This window comes from Zootoca vivipara, chromosome 10, assembly GCF_963506605.1.
Source record: "Zootoca vivipara chromosome 10, rZooViv1.1, whole genome shotgun sequence".
Lineage (NCBI taxonomy): Eukaryota > Metazoa > Chordata > Lepidosauria > Squamata > Lacertidae > Zootoca > Zootoca vivipara.
Window position 1 is genome coordinate 56,529,635 of NC_083285.1, and position 18,579 is coordinate 56,548,213.

At 43.0% G+C, this 18,579-nt stretch overlaps 1 protein-coding gene across 27 annotated transcripts in view; it reads right to left on the bottom strand.

The window, feature by feature from the left end:
* Window positions 1-18,579, bottom strand: part of MICAL3 (microtubule associated monooxygenase, calponin and LIM domain containing 3) — a 186,304-nt gene that overhangs the window by 84,024 nt on the left and 83,701 nt on the right. For 19 of the 27 annotated variants that reach the window (XM_035126938.2, XM_035126945.2, XM_035126940.2 and 16 more), the window contains exons 12-21: window positions 18,081-18,228; window positions 17,499-17,695; window positions 16,214-16,326; window positions 15,821-15,883; window positions 14,854-15,027; window positions 12,952-13,044; window positions 7,882-7,980; window positions 4,649-4,705; window positions 2,827-2,940; window positions 1,347-1,454 (exon numbers count right to left, since the gene is read on the bottom strand). In XM_035126938.2, the coding sequence (XP_034982829.2) occupies window positions 1,347-1,454; window positions 2,827-2,940; window positions 4,649-4,705; window positions 7,882-7,980; window positions 12,952-13,044; window positions 14,854-15,027; window positions 15,821-15,883; window positions 16,214-16,326; window positions 17,499-17,695; window positions 18,081-18,228 (1,166 nt within the window). Of the gene's footprint in view, window positions 1-1,346; window positions 1,455-2,826; window positions 2,941-4,648; window positions 4,706-7,881; window positions 7,981-11,479; window positions 13,045-14,853; window positions 15,028-15,820; window positions 15,884-16,213; window positions 16,327-17,498; window positions 17,696-18,080; window positions 18,229-18,579 lie in introns of those variants that run through there. The other 8 variants (XM_035126961.2, XM_035126964.2, XM_035126962.2 and 5 more) reach the window with 5 other exon arrangements.

The window sequence follows — 18,579 nt, forward strand, 5'->3', positions numbered from 1 at the left end:
GTCCTTCTCTTCCCCATTCTACAAGCAGACAGAGGGAACTATGTGCTCTAAAGCATGGTGTTTCTTGACCATGCTAAAGATTATTACATTTGCCTAAGATCGATTTGAATCTAATCCACCTCTCCCATAAAAACTCTACATAATTCTCAGAGCAAGACTACATTGTTTAAAAGGAAATAGTAGTTCTACAACAGACAGGTGTCCACATTCCCCATGCCCATCTTGAAGAATTAAGACATTTAGTTACACAATGACCAATACAGTATAGCTCTTCCTACAGAACAATCAGAAATCCCTTAAACCTTAATCTGGATAAGGCAAGCAGCAAGCATTTCACTATTCACTACGCTGTTCAAAAATCAAACCACAACTAATCTGTTATAAGACACACAAAGCAATATAGTGATTTGAATCACATCCTCAAAGTGAAGCAGCAAACAAGCATTTATTCATCATGTAGATGTTCAATGGCCACAGAAAATACAGTGCTAGAAACAGCTGTTAAGAGACAGACAACACAATGAATCCCACTCTTGGGAACAATGAAGCCTTATTGGTGGATCCTTAGTAGCCAGAAATGGCCGTTTGACACAGTGGTCCAGTTCCAACATCACCATGGTTTGGTGGTCAGTAGCAGTCTGCCTAATTCCATTTCCCTTCCCTGCATAGCAAAAGATATACTGGGAAGCCATGGTTAAACTAGCAGGTCATAATTACTGCTAGCCCAATTTTGTTTTCATTTGAGAGACTCAAACCACAATTTGAACTTGGTTTTAATTGCCAACTTGAGAACAAATTATAGTTAGAAGTGATTATGGCAGCACCTGTTCAAAACATTACAATAAAACTATGGAGAAAATGAAAGTGAAGTGGAGAAGCCCAAGGAAGATGCAAGAGAAAGCAGAGGAAGAAGCACTTAAGCCCACAAAGGACTCCTGATGATCAAACTATGGCTTGGTGATTCGGACCCAACACATCTCCAACTGGGTGAGTGCATTCCAGGGTATGCCTTTACTTATCAGAAGGCAGAACAAGCCAGTTCTGGATGAGACATACAATATTATTTGTGAAATATTTGCTAGCCATTGCTCTCTCTCCTACCAGACAATCAGTAACTCTGAGGTGTAAAGGACATGCACCATTTCCAAATTCACAAGGCTTGGAATAACCAGGATACAGAGGAAGCCCAAGCCTTTCTGCAGGCACACAGGCTAAGCTCAGCCACACCCAAGGCAAAGAGAACTTATTAGCCTAGCTTTAGCCAGTGCGGCATTCTCAAGTGGCAGGAGATGGAATAGGCCAAAGATGTGCAACCGGGTGCAGCCTCAAGCCCCACACCATGCTACCTGTCTGAGGGAGTCAGAAGAGGGAGAAGAAGGGCGACTGGAAGAGCGGAGGCTGCGGGAGATCTCCCACTGCTCAACAACAGATCGACGAGATCGCTCAATCTCTGGCTACAAAATAAAGATGAGAAAGTCAGAAGACAGCATTTTAAAATAGATAGGAGCTTTGGGGAAGGGGCGGGTGAGAAAGGCAGCAGAGATATTGTAGCTTGCAACGGACTGAGGAAAACTGTGGGCATGCTCTACTAATTTTAAACTCCCCAGCCATCTGCATTGCCATTCAAAACATTGATATATATATATTTTTGGGGGGGGGGGAATGGTGGAACACCAAATCCATGTACTAATTTCAGCTGTGAATGACCTTCCTGATACTTGTCTTTCAAGTTTTAGAAATGAATGGATTTATAAAGAACGGTGGGGCTAGATGTATCCTGAATAAAATAGGAGGAATTCTATTCCAATCTTGAAGCAACACCAAAAATTCCTAATAAGAAGGTTGAAAAGAAACAACTTTCTAAAATTTCTGCAGGGTAAAAGAGACTGCGAGACTGTTAATAAATAAATAAATAAATAAATAAATAAATAAATAATTTATTATGTATACCCTGCCCATCTGGCCGGCTCCCCCCCCCCCCCGTCTCCACTGTTAAGCAAGACACATGTCAAAATGCATGTGCTTGCATTCAATAGTCTCTTTTTACCCCATCAGTATTTTGTATTTTGTTTGGCAAAATAAATAAAAGCAATTGATATTAGACCTTCCAGAGTTTAACAAGATGAAATACATTATAACAGCCTACACAGGGTCAGAAAATAAATTCTGATGATACATGATTGAATATTGCCACTGGCATACATGTTTAAAAATTAGAGCACATATCGAAAAAAAGTATATATTGCTTAAAGAAATAAACAGTTTTCAAAGCCCATTTGGTTTAAATATAAAGGCTCTTCTGGGGTTAGTTAACTTCCTGGTTTCATTTGTTTTGGGTTACTCTTTAGCAAGCTAATTTTATAGACCTTGCTTCCGAAACCTAGTTACGTACCGCAGACGCTCTTCCTCTCCAGATTGGCTAAGCAATGCTCCACCAACACTTCTTGAATCTAGATGAGTCTTTCAATACAGATTCTACCCTACTCTATGGAAGTGCAAACTCTCAAAAGCCCCTTTAAGTTAGGAACTTCTTCCCCACATATGCCACACAGTTTTTATTAGTGCTAGACGCATCTATGCAAGATTAAGTGTTGATTCAGCAAGCAGGAACAGTAAGTTAACAGGAAAAACAGAATAATGAGTTTGGATGGTATTGTTTTACCCAGAGTGCTTGAAAGTGTTCTACTACAATGTGATGGTGTACTCATCAGCCATTAAAACAGGACATCTGATGCCAGCCATGTTACAGCCCAAGCAACCTTTCATTTCCCATTCTACGGAACGGCAAGCGGACACAAAGCGCCAGACAGACAGGAAGGCAGTCACCTGATGCCTGGTTGCTGGCCTTTGCTCCAGGAGGGCAGCCAGCTGGCTTGCCCTCTGCTCAATGGTAAGCGTGCGCTCTGGCACAAGGTCATCTGAAAAGAACTGGTGAGGTCTCTGCAGAATAATGAGTGAGGGAAAATGAACAAGAGAGCACAGGGGGGGAAATATTCATGGAAAAAGCATGGCAGTAGGAAAAGAAACAAAGGTCAGTTAATTAAATGCTTGTGCTTTTTTTTTAAAAAAAAAAAGTGGGACACAGGGGCAAGGAGGGGAACAAGAGCTCAAAATCCTCTGGATGAAGGTTGCACACACCCCCGTGCAGATGTGACATACATATAACATAAACTACGGTGGCCGAATCCAATAGGTCTACTCTGGAAGACACTGATTTAAATAGGTTTACTGCTCAGGAAGCATGCAGAGAGCTGTGACCTTTGGAAGCTGTGGTTTATGAATCCCACAGCAGCAGGAAAAGGAGCCAAGATTGTGCCGCCAAAGCAGCATCATAGTTTAGCGTGCTGTGAAATACAGATGTGTCGCAGGGATCTGGGGAAGGGCACTTGCTGTCTTCCACTGTTGACTGTAGTGATACACACTACTGAAAGGTAGGGGGTGAATAGAGGCAGGGAAGCCAGGCAGATGCAGTATACAGGGACAAAAACTCTGGGGCTTCCTTCCTCACTTCCCTCGCTCCAACTTTTTAACCTGGTTGTTTTGGAGACTGGATGCAATACCAAGCTAGTGGTCAAGAGAAGGGTAATGGAAGGGGAACAATGGCAAAGGCATGGGCATAATTCTCTGTGAGGTGCTAGTGATGTTTAACACAAAATTCTCAGTATCCTCAAAACTGTATTGTGTAGGGTTCCTTTTCAAAATTATTTACTGTGATGAGCAGCTTTTGGAAATATATTGAGCAGGCAGACTGCAGCATCGATCCGTGCCTTTATTATGTCAATTCATTCTCTTTCCTTGCATGTTCTACTTTGATCCAAGCTTATTCCAGTTAATTTAGTTTTGTATGCTTTTGTGGGGGGATGCTTAAAAATGTCCCTTTCTCCCTACTGTCATAAAGATTTATTTGTGCATTCCATCAGGCTATGTTTTCAGCCCATGTTTCCAGCCCATAAAAAACCCACAATAAAACGTCAAACAACAACAACTTCCCAATACATATGTCTTCTAAAAGTTGTGTAGACTTTATCTCCTTGACATCTGATGGGAGGGTGTTCCACAGGGAGTAACAATAGTTTTATTATTTACAAAAAGAACTAACAAAGAACTGGTTCCTGTATTGTCTTGTTTTCCTCTTTCTGCCCCATCCCTTTTTCATTTTGTGTCATTCCTTTTAAAGTGTGAGCCTGAGGGCTAGGACTGTTTAGCTTTTTATTGATCTGTAAGCTGCTCTGGGAGCTTTTTTGGCTGAAGAACGAGGTAATAATGATTCAGATAGATGGATAGATATTTTCCGACACATCAGCAGGCCTTTTCTACTCCACTATAGTATCTCCTATTATAGAGGAAAAAACAGGGAATGCCAAATTCAAAGTGCTAATATGTGCCCAACGGGGGTGGGGGGTGGGGGTGGGGACCTACTGTATGATGCTCAAAGTGATCAAAAGCCTGTCAAGCAAGTAATTCTGCAAAGGCCACACAGACACAAAACTACTATTTTTAAGAAGCATTTTCAGTACAGTTTGGCTATTAGTATTATGCTGGCATATGAACAGCTCTACAGTCTTCTCTTACCCACCCCCAGCTTGCACAACATTCTCCCGAGAGTGCACACACCCTCTCCATGCTGCTTTTGCTCATGCTATTTTACCCGCTGCTGTCTGGGACTCTGCTCTCCAGCTGGTTCTCCATGAGGTTCCCTGTTTGCCTGCAGGCAAAATAATGAGCTTGACAAATCCCACATACACACTCACAGAAAGATAGCACCATTCAGTTAGGAGTCACCCTACAAGAGAAACATTAAAACCACAGTCCTGGAAAAGCCATAGGAGGTTTGCAAAGATCATGTGGCTACTGTGAAGAAAGAGGTTTTGTGCAGAGCAGTTAAAAACAATACTTTATACAAACTGTGTTAGTAAATGGTGACATAGCAATAAATATCCACACAGTGATACATGTGGTGGGAGAGGAAGGAACTGCTCCCAAGAAACCATAAATTGTGCCTTGAAAAATCCTAGTTTTAAAGTAATATGAGGAATAAACTTTAGAGGCGTAGTGAGATACGTCCATTGAGCTTAAGTAATCCCCTTTCTTTCATTCAACGGTTATTTTGAAGAGCCTGGGCTCCCCTCAACGTGAACAAGAAATAAGGCTCCCGGTATCCTACGATAAGACAGACTGTAATCTTCCCTGCCCCAAGAATGCAGATCCCTGGAGGCAGCTTTGATTATCCTCGATAATAAAAACGTAGCTCCCAGAAACTCACAAACCTGCTCATACTTCACGAGTAGAGATAAAGTATATGTGTGTGTGTACACAACTTCCAAATAGATCTTTATTAATTTTTTTGTGCTGTTTATATAGTACTGTTTCCTGCAACCTTCTGGTTTTGTGAGTCAATGCAACTATATATGAAATATAAAACTCCTTAAAAACAAATAGTTTACAAGACTGAGTGGTAGGTTTCCCATTTAGAAGCTAACTCTTCTTGCAGATCAAGCAAGAGAGGCTGGCCCAGTTTTTCCATCTATAAGTAAACCATGTCCTATGTTCTATGGTATGTGCATTTGTCAATAATACTATTTTGGCCCTGACATTATGGAGGGAACTTCTGGGGTAAACTGTAAACCATGATTCACCTAACAAACCCAGTTAGCGAATGTCCTGCACAAGGACTTCTACTTGTGCAATAGGTTTCCCCTCCTCTCCATCCCCTGCTCTCCCTGAAATTGGCTAGGGAGTGGGGGTCAGGAGAAACCCCACAGCAGCATGCTGGGGAGGGGAGGGGAGGAGAGAAGGAATTGTTATTTTTGGCAAGTTGCAATGCTTGCACAAACAGAACGTTCAACATGGCGCAATACCAATAAAATATGTATTTGATGTTGAGATGAATTGTACGATTGTGCTGTATTGTATCGCTGTATTTTGCACTACCTAATTTTATTATACAGTGGTACCTCAGTTTGCGACCACAATTGGTTGCTCCCTGAACTTGTTGCTCCCTGAGGCACGCTTCTGTGCATGTGCAAAGCTCCGCTAGAGCGCTTCTGCGCATGCTGTGCAGATCGCTTCTGCGCATCCACGCACCGCAGAACCCGGATGTAAACACTTCCGGGTCAGCGGTGGTCGGAAACCGAAGCAGTCGCAAACGGAGGCGGTCGCAAACCGAGGTATGACTATAAAGGTAAAGGTAAAGGTAAAGGTAAAGGGACCCCTGACCATTAGGTCCAGTCATGACCGACTCTGGGGTTGCAAGGCTCATCTCGCGTTATTGGCCAAGGGAGCCGGCGTACAGCTTCCAGGTCATGTGGCCAGCATGACAAAGCTGCTTCTGGCAAACCAGAGCAGCACATGGAAACGCCGTTTACCTTCCCGCTGTAGCGGTACCTATTTATCTACTTGCACTTTGACGTGCTTTCGAACTGCTAAGGTTGGCAGGAGCTGGGACCGAGCAACGGGAGCTCACACAGTCGCGGGGGGTCGAACCGCCGACCTTCTGATTGGCAAGCCCTAGGCTCAGTGGTTTAACCCACAGCGCTAACTGTGTCCCCAATTTTATTATAAAAATTCAAATAAAACCATTTATTATAAATTGACTCAAGGCCCCCACATTTTTGACACAATCATGTAACTGGGGTGCCAATTTGAACAAAGTATTCAGCAATAAACTACTTTGGAGGAATGTTCTAACAACGTCAGTGAGGGAGGGTGATCAGGAAATGGGGGAGGCTTCCCAAGGTCCCAAAGCCAGGTAACACAGCTGGGCCCAGGCATTCTAGACGACTGCCATGCTGATTAGTGGTACTATGGTCAGTTGGTAAGAGCAGCACAACACACTAGGAAAGTTAAGGAAACCGCAGCAGGCTAAAATCGGCAAAACCTGGAGGACTTTTGGGGGCTATGTTTTGGAATTCCTTGTCATTCAACAAGGTACAACAATGGGTTTACATTCTAGCAAATTGTAGGATGTCTCTGCACGACCCCTTTATTTGACAGAGTTAAACAAAGTCATCCTGGTGCTGTGGGAGAAGTGCTGCAGCAGTTCCCACATCACAGGCCAAATGTAAGAATCTGCTTCAAGGCTAACATTCCCCAATCTGGTGCCCTGAGGATGTTGTTGGACCCCCAACTTCCATGAACCCTACCCAACGTGGCTAACGGTCTGGGGTAATGAGAGTTGTACTAGAACAGGCCAGAGAAGGTGGGTTTAGGCACATTATCTATCTTATTTTCATTAGAGAGAAAGTAAGGTCCAGGATAAGCTCTGATCCTGAGATAGGACACCCCTTCCATTGGTATTTAATGGGGGCAGGGGAGAGAAAATATCCTAAACCGCTAAATTGTCCTGAAATATCTTTTGTAAGGCGCTCTCTGAAAGGTAGCATGTAAGTGCTTCAAATAAACAAACAGATGGATAAAGGATGCGCCTGTAATCTCAGCAATGAATGGGAAGCCCACAGAAGCATTACATTATGCTTCTCTTCTCGTTACAATGCAAAACCAAGCTAAAGGCCACCTAGACTGCTTATTTTAGATCCAGAGACCAGTATGTCACTCCTCTTACGGCATCCAATATAACAACTGGGCGCTATCAACAGCAACCTTTACTAAGACCTCAGGTTTTTGTTTGGTACACCAACCTACTACACAAAGTAACCATAACAACAGAATGTAAGAAGTTATATGTGTACATTACCTTCAATCAAACAATGATAAAAGGAATTCTGGGCTTGCTTGTGTTACTGGTTTTGGGGAAGGGAAGATCAAGAGGTCTGCTGACTCTATTCAGTTTTAGGAGAAAACTCAAAACAGAAAGGGTACGTGGCCTACTTGTGGAAGCAGGAAGAAAGGGAAATGAGGACAGAGCATGCAGAATGAAATCACCTGCTGACTGGGGTACGATGGAGAGGAAGTGCAAATGGAGGAAGAAGAGAGCATGATCACTTTTTTGGGGCAGGTCCGAGAACGCTCCTTTTTCCTCATCTTTGTTTAAAAACAAGGGAGAGAAAAAAGAATAATAATAATAATAGAACAAGAAGAAACATAGTCAATGATGATGGTTATTAGTTGTGGCAAGGCCACAGACTAAAGTTTCCCCAAACAGCAGATGAAATATGAAAATTCTTTCCGGATTATACCAGTTTTTTCCCCAAACAGCAGATGAAATATGAAAATTCTTTCTGGATTATACCAGTTTAGGTTACCTGGGAGTGGAAGGGCTCTGAATGGTCCCTCAGCGCACACAAAAACTAAGTACTACCAAGTAGCACAGCCTTTGTCTAACAGACAGCTGGCATAGGAGCAGGGAATTTTTCATTCGACCATATGATTGCCTATCTAAAGTTGTCCAGGAATAATTTTACCACCACTACTGTGTCTGTATGCGAGCAAGGCCTCAGAAATGCATCATGCGGAAGATGTTGATCTTGCTTCTCTTTCTCAGTTGACAAGTAGGAACCAGCATTCTTACGCATCAATGCAAGCGAGCTATTTCCTCATGCGGTGGACAATGTCATTGGAAGTCCCCGTGTCACTACAAGCATAGCTGGCCATTATATGATGCCTCATTTATCTGAATGGCTCAACCAACATGAGGCTCAACCAACAGTATAAATGAAATTCAGGTAACAGGGATTCAAATATAAGTAGTTCTGTTTGGAATCTCAAAGGCATCAAATTGGCACATGTCTAAAAAGGGCAATTTTTATGCAGCTGCTTTGAGCAGCAGAATATCCTATTCCTTTCAAATGTAACACACACCAAAAGGTGCAGGGCATAAAATAAAGAAACTTTTAAAATTGCACTTGATTGTGTATTTTGTTGTATAAAATGCTCCCCCCGAGGGGGGGGGCTCTGTTTCAGTATATAAACACCACCACCACTAAAATATTGGTCCACTTTGGATTTTTTTTTTTTTTTTGCTATGCAAATCCAAAAGTCCTTCTTAAAAGTTGAACCTTAAGCATTTTTAACTCTGGGCAATCTAAAGCCTAAAGGGAAAGATTTATGTATTGTTCCTGCAGGTCAAGAGCTGTCAACATCCATAAGGCACATTAGGAATGTTTCCCATCACTGCTCAAATTGAGGGGAGAGGAGAAAGCTAATGGGGACCTTTAATAAAATCCAGGACCTCATTGACTGTCTCCCACCAGGTTTAGCCAGATCATGTCCTACTCATACAGCCTTCTAAAAAAAATTATCTAAGAGAATAATGTTTGCTGCTTTTTCGTTAAGGTGGCAGTCACACAAACGTAAAGCAGGCTGGAGCCCTTGCTGGCCTTCCTATAATTAGAACATTGTTTTCCATCTTCAAGTAGGATGCATTTCTGAGTTCAGAAAAGGCCAGTAGTAAATGATGCTCACATTAATAAGGGTAAAATGGAGGAAGATTCCACTTGACAGAAACAAGTTGGCTGGCATAGTTCTATTCCATCTTAATGGCTGGCTCTGGTCACTTCAACTCAAATGCATCTTTGGGCGTTATCATTACCAAAAAGAGCATGTTTACTGCATATCCATATATCCTTCCAAGAAGAACCCTTGACAACAACACCTTGATATTACCACCCTCTGACCCCACACAGGCTTCCTTTGTTTTATATATATACACACACTCCTCTCAAGTGATGTAAGTATGCAAATGAATGATGAAGTTAAGAGAATGAGATGAAGTTCATTGGAATTACCAAAAAATCCTATGACACGTAATAGATTGGGTTTCCACCTCCCCTAGCAGCACAGCAGATTCAGCTCTTTTTAATAAGAGACCAATCAATAAATCCTCAAAGAGTAACCATCAGAGGCAAGGATATTTTATAATCATGCACATAACTCCTGCAGGTAATTCATTCCCATTTCTTTAAGAGCTTAACAACTTTCTTTAAGAGCTTAACAACTCATAGCATGATCATGGATATTTTCTTGCAAAAAAAAGGTGGATGAGTTGTCCTAAGCGTTGGTGGAGCAGTATAAATAAAAAACACATTGACTCAGGAATTATTTTAAGAGTCCCTGCCTTAATTCACATACCCATGACTTGCATTGTGCAGGTACTTCTCATTGTATTGTATACTTTCTCTGTGGCGCTAAAAGAAAAATAAGGCAACAAGAACTAGTACAGAGGCGGTGAACACACTTGACTGCATTTCTAATGGGGGTAAACATGGCTCATGGATCAAGTTGGTTACCTGTATAAACAGTAGCAAACTGAGGGGCCAGTTCATCAGGTGCAAAAATCAGGGTCAGGTGGAAAGTATGAGAGAACAGGGTTTGCTGGCCACATCTTTCCCTACAACCCGGGCCACTTTTTCATTCAAGTGTCTCCTAGTATTCTTAAATACCAGTTCTGCAAGGTCTTCTCAAGAAAGAAAACACAGGATGCTACATCTGACATGCTGGAACCTCCTAGGAAAGAGAGAAAGGTGCTTTCCATCTGAATTGTTGGATTTGATTCACCATATTGAAGTGTCTAAACTGAAGTTTGGAAAAACCTGTCTACCTGCCTTCAAAAAAAGCCTGAAGATTGTTAACAGAAAATACCAAAATTATTCTGTTAACTGTACTTGAAAATCAGGCAAGAGTGAAATGCCTCAAGAATATGTCCAGCCAAAGCAGGTTTGCCTACACCCTAAAATCTCTGGCAAGGCCAACAGCATTCTCTCATCAAATCGAATAGTAATAACCATGGGATTTATGCATTTAACAACATCCCAGGGAAGCTATGAAAATTTGAATCTAGGCCTATGGCTATGAATTTAGGCCAAAAAGACAAATCTGGAAAATACCAGTCTAGACAAACAGAAAGTAGCAAGTCACATGTGTACAGGTTATGTGGATCTAGGTTTGTGATCTTAGGTGTACCTACTTGACAGTAAGAACAATTCAGGGCAATACAACCAATTAAACATGCATGGGACTGTTGCAAGAGTCTTAGATTTTAATGATATGCTAAACAGAAAGTCATCCTGCCCTTTTGAAAAATCTCTTTTCCAGCAAATCATTTCCATGGTACATGGTACTGAACCCAGCTCATGATTCCTAGTTATTGGACAGCTTGAGCTGAATTTCTGCTACATTCAAAGGATCTAACTGCTTGGATGAATGAAGTGCCCTCACCTCCATTGCCTTCAAAAGGCATGCACAACTTTGGCCAGAAAAGGGGCGTAGCCAGGATCAAAATCAGGGGGGGCCCAAGGGACAAGGGGCGGGGCCAAGGCACGGGAGGGGGGGGCCACAGTGGGGCAAGGAAAGCCATGGTCGTTCAGGGGCGAGGGGGCGCCAGGATCAGCCCGAAATTGGGCTGCTCCGACCCCCTCCTCCCCCTCCGCGACTGGCAGGGGCGAGGGGGCGCCAGGATCAGCCCGAAATCGGGCTGTTCCGACCCCCTCCTCCCCCTCCGCGATCGCCGGGGTGGGTGGAGGGAAAGCCAGCCAAACGCTTTGCGCGGCTCTGGGGCTTTCCCTCCACCCGCCCCACAGCCAGCCAGGGAGAAGGGAGACGACACCGGGGCAGGCTGGCCAGCAGCCCTGCTTCTAGGGGGGGGCAACTGCCCCCTCCTGCCTATGCCCATGCCTTCTGGCCCAATGGTGGCTACCCAAAGTAAAAGCATATTTGTGGACACTCCATGGAATGGAGTGGGATGAATAGCAGATGATGGATGAAAAGAAAATTGTCAGCAACATGAGCTTACTGGGGTCTAATGCACCTGATCAGCTGTGTTGCAGGCTGGGGACCTTAATTCATTTCTACCCCCGCTTCCACCTATGTGTTAAGCACATTTTAAGGGAAGAAAAAATATCAGAAGCAGTATCACTGTCACTCTTATCCCTTTTTCAAATCGCTTGAATATAGAAACAGTATTTACAAAAAGCGTATTGACGCACAAGTTATTCCTGCATTTATTTTCTGAAATGATTTCTATCTGCTCATGCTAATGCATCATGGGATGAGAAAGCCCTGCCATCATTACATTACGAAGAATCTATATACAAAATATGTTTTAAATAATGCTAGTATAGCAACCACAAGCCAGAGCAGAAGGTGATAAAATCTGGTTCCTAAATTATCTATTCCAATCAGGCAAACTTGGGTTGGATTGGTGTTTGTTTTTTTGTTTTTTACTGACGCTACCATTCAATTCCAATTTAAAAAGTAAAATAAAATCCCTCAGTTGAGAGTGATGGAGAATATTAGAGCTTTTAAAAATTAAACACGAAAACAGCTGTCAATATCTTGTCTGTTACAAGTGGAATAGGTATTTCAAAGAAAGCAATGCCTCTGAAGATGAAGATCAAAGACCATGACAAGAATGATAAAAGCCTTACCAGTTTCAATGAAAATGTATAGCTCAGGATTCTATCATAGGCAGTAAGAAATGTGATCAGTACACAATGACCTCAACCTGCTAATATGAGCCACTGAGAAATCACAAGCAGAGGAGGCACAGTATAAGAACAAGGAACATCTCTCTTCTTTATCTCTTACTTCAGACAAAGGGCAGATTCTCCCAATCTATTTTCCAATGTTTAGGATCTCCCCTTTGAGTGATCCTCATGGATACCAGAACATGTTGTCTAGACACTGCTTACCCAACTGCTTACCCAACCCGCTCTTGAACCCTCCAGAAATTAAATCTGGATTACACAAGTTAATAGGTAAGCAAACATAGACTGAGTTTCCTGAGGCTCATTCACAAGAGTGAGCCCCTAACTGGACAAGCGAGCACAACTTCTGCTCAAATATTCACCAATGGTCAGGAACAGGGAGAAAGTGAAAAGATGACATAGCCCTTTAATGTGAGCCACACCTAGTGTCAAATTACATGCAGGCTTTCCATTTTAAAACAGTGCCAGTCCACAGGAATAACCTGGAAATTTGGTATGGAAAAGCAGCAGCCAATGGGGTGGTAACTTAGATGGATTGAGCATCACAGTCATTCATTCGGTTTCGTTTTACCTGTTTCCACTGAGGCATGGGGGCAAAGCGGCCCTGCTCTCGCTGTCGGTAGGCTGGCTGGGTGAGAGCACGGTCTTGATAAGGCTGGGCAGACTGTTGCATGCAGGTCATAGAATAAGCAGGATGGAGGCCACAGAGGGCATTAACACCAAACGCAAAACCAAACTCACAAAGAAACCCACAAAGGGATGAGGTAAATGTTGGGACAGGGTGGTCAGCAGACAGACATTTAGGAGAAGAAGGAAAAAAACAACGGAGTAAGGAAAAATTAGTTGGCAAATAAAATCGTATGAAAATGGAGAAAAGTAAAGAAAAAAAGGAAGATGCGAACTTAAGATGTAGGGTGCCGCATTTTATTTATTTTGGAATGGTTTATTTTAATAATGTTAGGTTGCAGCTGAAAGGGGTTTAAACTATTAGAGAACCAAAAATTCCTGGAATTCTCTCAAGAATTGAGAGCGAAGCAGCTGCACATTCGTTCTCAAACTGTGATAGATAAGGCTCCAAAATCTTGCATCTTAACCAAGCTTATTGGCTTCAGGAAGGATTCTCTACTGCTAGGCTTTTATGGGTTTTCCTACACAATTTAACGAGAAGTAAAAGAACAGGCACTTTGCTAGAGGGCTAAAACATTCTTTTTGAAAGCCTCTTCGCTTTCTTTTACTTTCACACTCAGAAAACGCCATATTCAAGGGATAGAAAAAAAGCTTTCCTATGGCCTGTTTGGCATTTTGGATCTTCCCTTGGGATGTGCAGGACAGCATGCTTGCCTCAGTCATATAAATATGTTTTAGTCCATGTGTACTCCCTTGCCCTGAAGACATTCCTATGACAGAATTGCAAGTGAAAACACGATTCCGCTTGCAGTATATTATAAAACGGATTTTTCTATGCTCGCAGGTTTATTTTATTATTTAACTTTCCCAACCATGCTCAAGCAGGTTAAAATTAAACAGGTGCCAAGGTGATGAGTGCAGCCCTCCAGCTATGAGGATCTGCTTTCCCAAACATGAAATCTGGTTATGTATGGAGTGCCCACAGGGCAAACTATGGGGGAGCCTTCTCTCATATGTTCTACTGATGGCAACGCACCAAAGATTAGCTCATAGATGACACACACAACTCATGTAGCTGCATCTCCCAGGATGGGGCATAAAACATGCCATATGAACCAATGGGGGTGGCAGAAGCCAACAGTATCGTCAAGCAGAAATTTGCATGAATTGAAAGCCTGATTAAACTTCCAGGACTGAAGAACCATTCTAATCCTCGGGGCAAAGAGGGAGCAACATGCAAGCAGCAATTTGCGTTGGAAAAACTGCCCTCTATCAAAATAGTAAAAAGGTAAAAGTAAAGGGACCCCTGACCATTAGGTCCAGTCGTGACCGACTCTGGGGTTGCGCGCTCATCTTGCATTATTGGCCGAGGGAGCCGGCGTATAGCTTCCAGGTCATGTGGCCAGCATGACAAAGCCACTTCTGGCGAACCAGAGCAGCACACGGAAACGCCGTTTACCTTCCCGCTGTAGCGGTTCCTATTTATCTACTTGCACTTTGACGTGCTTTTGAACTCTAGGTTGGCAGGAGCTGGGACCAAGCAACGGGAGCTCACCCCGTCACAGGGATTCGAACCGCCGACCTTCTGATCAGCAAGCCCTAGGCTCAGTGGTTTAACCACAGCGCCACCTGGGTCAAAATAGTACAAAACCCATAAGTGCAAGAACAGTAGTTACCAAGGATGAAGTTTCCCCTCTATCCTTAAGATGTTTCACCTATAGGAGACACTTATGACTTATTTGGGAACAATAAGATTTTCCCTGCCAGAAAACAAAACAAAACATCCTGCTAGCTAAGCCATTAGCTGAGGTGCAAATGACATTCAAGCTGAAAAGCCTCTTCCTACCTGTCTCCGGATGCCTGTGGACTGTGCAGGTGCATTCTCCTCAAATTTGGCCAGCAGCTGTGTTGCCATGGACTTCACTTTATTCTGATTCCCAACGGCGGCATCAATTCTCCTCTCTGTCAGGGCGCTCACCAGAGTGGGCCTCTCTTCTCGGTAGCTTCGGGAAGAGTCCTCCTGGCAAATCGAAATGCATTATACACTGATGGATTCCCTTTCCAGAGCCACTTTCCACATATCTCTAATTTTGTGCATCACTCCTAATTTTCAAAACACATCTTCCTTCTTGCCAGCTTACCCTGCTCACTATATGCCCATCTACTTGCTAAATTGCTCCTGCTATGAGAACGTGCAATGGAATTAAGATAAACAGAAGGAAGGGGCCATAGCTCAGTGATACAGCACAATCTTTGCATGCAGGAGGTCCCCAGGTGCCATCTCCATCTTCGAGCTGAAAGGATCAGAGAGCAGGTGATGGGAAAGACATTTGCCTGAGGTCCCGAGAGTCCCAAAAGTTCAGTAAAGCTAACCTGAACTTGCCCATCTGAGCTAATTGACTCCCTTCCCCGCATGCCATAGTATTAAGAGGAATTCAAAGAGGAAAATCCCATTCCTCAAGACCACAAATGTTAACGTACTGTACGTCTCTCTATCAGGATGCACTACATATCTTCATATACTCCTGAAAGCTCACCTCCAAACATATCAAAGCAACACTGCTCAGGTTTAGCTGGAAACATCTTGCAGTAAGCAAAACAATGACCATAACCGGGCTTTTTGTATCCAAAACAATCACACCACTCTGATAGTTTGGGTGGATGATTTGGTTTTACAAACACCTGGGGGGGGGGCACGTGACTGAATCACCTCTCTGCACACAGAAAATTGAACAGTTCCTTTTGGGAGGAACCTCCTGTGAAGAGGAAGGCAAAACGGAAAACAAAACAAAACAGATTACTCTCTTACTTACATCTTCTGACTGGCTTGTCTTCCTCCTCTTTCCTGCACCATCAAGGTCTTTCTCCTTTTTATCCTGGGCACAGAAAGGGGAAAAAACCATTGAGCCTATATTTTCTCAGCCTATAATAATGCCTATAATAAATCTACTTTGCATTTTAAGTAAAACTCATACCTAACCTTCCCATCTAAAATAAGCAGGTGCCTGAATAGCTGATGGCATATCCTAGGGGTATGCATTAGCTCTGTGTAACCTGAATTACAAGTGATTTGGGGAAGGTCCCCATGTTTCCAAGTTAGATGACACCATCAACAAAGCATCTCAAGGTGGATGAGGGTGTCCCTGAACTGGGCATAAACATAAGCACTCTTTCTACGAATTTATTCCCAAAGCAACTGTGGCTACCTTTGGTGTCCGTTTCCGAGAGATGCTCTGCCCCAATTTGCTGAAGAAGGAGATTGGAGATTTAGCGGAAGCAATCAATGCAGCTTTTTCTTCTGCATTCAGTTCCAGGTTATCTGTGAGCAGAAACAAATACAAATAGTTGAGACATAGCAAAATCTGAGACTAAACATCCTAAAGAGAGTTCCATTTTTTCTCATATATCCTTCTTAGAATCATAGAATCGTAGAGTTGGAAGATACCACAAGGGCCATCCAGTCCAACCCCCTGCCAAGCAGGAAACACCATCAAAGCATTCTTGACATATGCCTGTCAAGCCTCTGCTTAAAGACCTCCAAAGAAGGAGACTCCGCCACACTCCTTGGTAGCAAATTCCACTGCCGAACAGCTCTTACTGTCAGGAAGTTCTTCCTAATGTTTAGGTGGAATCTTCTTTCTTGTAGTTTGAATCCATTGCTCCGTGTCCGCTTCTCTGGAGCAGCAGAAAACAACCTTTCTCCCTCCTCTATATGACATCCTTTTATATATTTGAACATGGCTATCATATCACCCCTTAACCTTCTCTTCTCCAGGCTAAACATACCCAGCTCCCTAAGCCGTTCCTCATAAGGCATCATTTCCAGGCCTTTGACCATTTTCGTTGCTCTCTTCTGGACACGTTCCAGCTTGTCAGTATCCAACTGTGGTGCCCAGAACTGGACACAGTACTCCAGGTGAGGTCTGACCAGAGCAGAATACAGTGGTACTATTACTTCCCTTCTTTTTCTCTCTAACCTCTCACTTTTCCTTTGCCTACACTTTATGCTGCAAAACACCCAAATCAATATTCTATTCAATCTCTTTTCCATTCTAGAAAAGGACTGACCATTTAAGATATTCTTGCTTAAAGTTGTTCAGAACTCTTTTTAGGAGATGCATACAACCTTTCCCTGTCTGCTTTCTCTGTTCCATCAGAAATATTCCCAATAGGAGGAGAAGTTATGTGTCTTCATCTCCACTTCAGGGATAGATTACAACATTGCTGCTGGATCCTAACCTGTGAAGCCGGAGCTTCAGGAAGCAGCAAACACCCCAAATGCCTTCCTAGGCATTACATTTTTAAATATTTGTGGTATTTGTAATACAATTAAAAACATACAATGAATCAATAAATTAGTAACTGTGTGTAGTTGTAAGATTGCCAACCACCCACCAATGAGTCAATGGCCCCTGAAAGAAAGAAAACCTCTCCAGCTTGGCATGTAGCATTCAAGAACTATTTCTAGCAAATGTATCCTAGTTTTCTTACCACCAGAAGGAAGGGAGTCCTTGAACATTTCATAGAACTGAGTGAGATACATGACCATGGACAGCTTGTCTGGTTCACCAACTGATGCCATATCTTTGCCAGTCATGATGGGAGAGATCCCAAACTCCTTCTCAGCAACGTCGAATGCCAGCTGGTTATTCTTCTCTACATTGTGTTCATCTAGAGAGTCAAAGTCTCTGGAGGGAAGAAAATGTGTTACCGAAAGGTTAATTTCTCTATACCCACTAATCATTAGGAAACTACAAAATCCTCCCACTAGCAGCCACCAGATCTTATCTCATTATCCCCTCTCATTTCTACGGAGGACAAGGCTATCAACAGCTACTGGCCCTGATGGTTATTGCTTTGCCTCCATGCCTGGAAGCAGTTTCCTTCTGAATACTACAGGAGGGGAGTGATCTTACAGGCTTCCCCCGTGCATCTGGTTGGCCATTATAAGAGAATGCTGACTAGATGTGTCAATGGCCTCATCCAGCAATTCTTACTCCTCTCCCCACCCCCACACTATTCAGACCATCTATCATCAGGACGCCCTCTTCAACTTAACATTCAGTTTCTTACATGAGGTCAGGGCGATATCGGTGGATAATGGCACACAGCGCTAGGCCACTCTTCCAAGACATTGTAAGATCGGTTACGTTTACACCAGCATATCCATCTGTCTGCCTCTGACACCAGCCCAGGAGTTTGCTAGAGCGAGCCACCGACTCTAAATACAAGCACACACATATGCAACTGTTGTTCCAGGTGCTCAGCACTGTTGTCCAGAATAAATAGATAAAAAGCGTACTGATGAAGTAAAAAGGAATATATCCTTCTGACACACACACACACACCCCTTCAAATAACATTTTCCATTATCATGCCTGTACACAAAAGTTAAATAATACAGCTTGTGTTTATCAAAGACTGCGAGTTGTCAAAGGGACTTTGAAGTCACTAAGGGACATTGAACGCGGCTTTTAAGAAAACATCCAGGCAATACTCTTCTAAAATGCATCATCTGAGGACCTGACTTCTGATTGCCACTGACATAGACTGTGGTTTTGAAACTCACGAG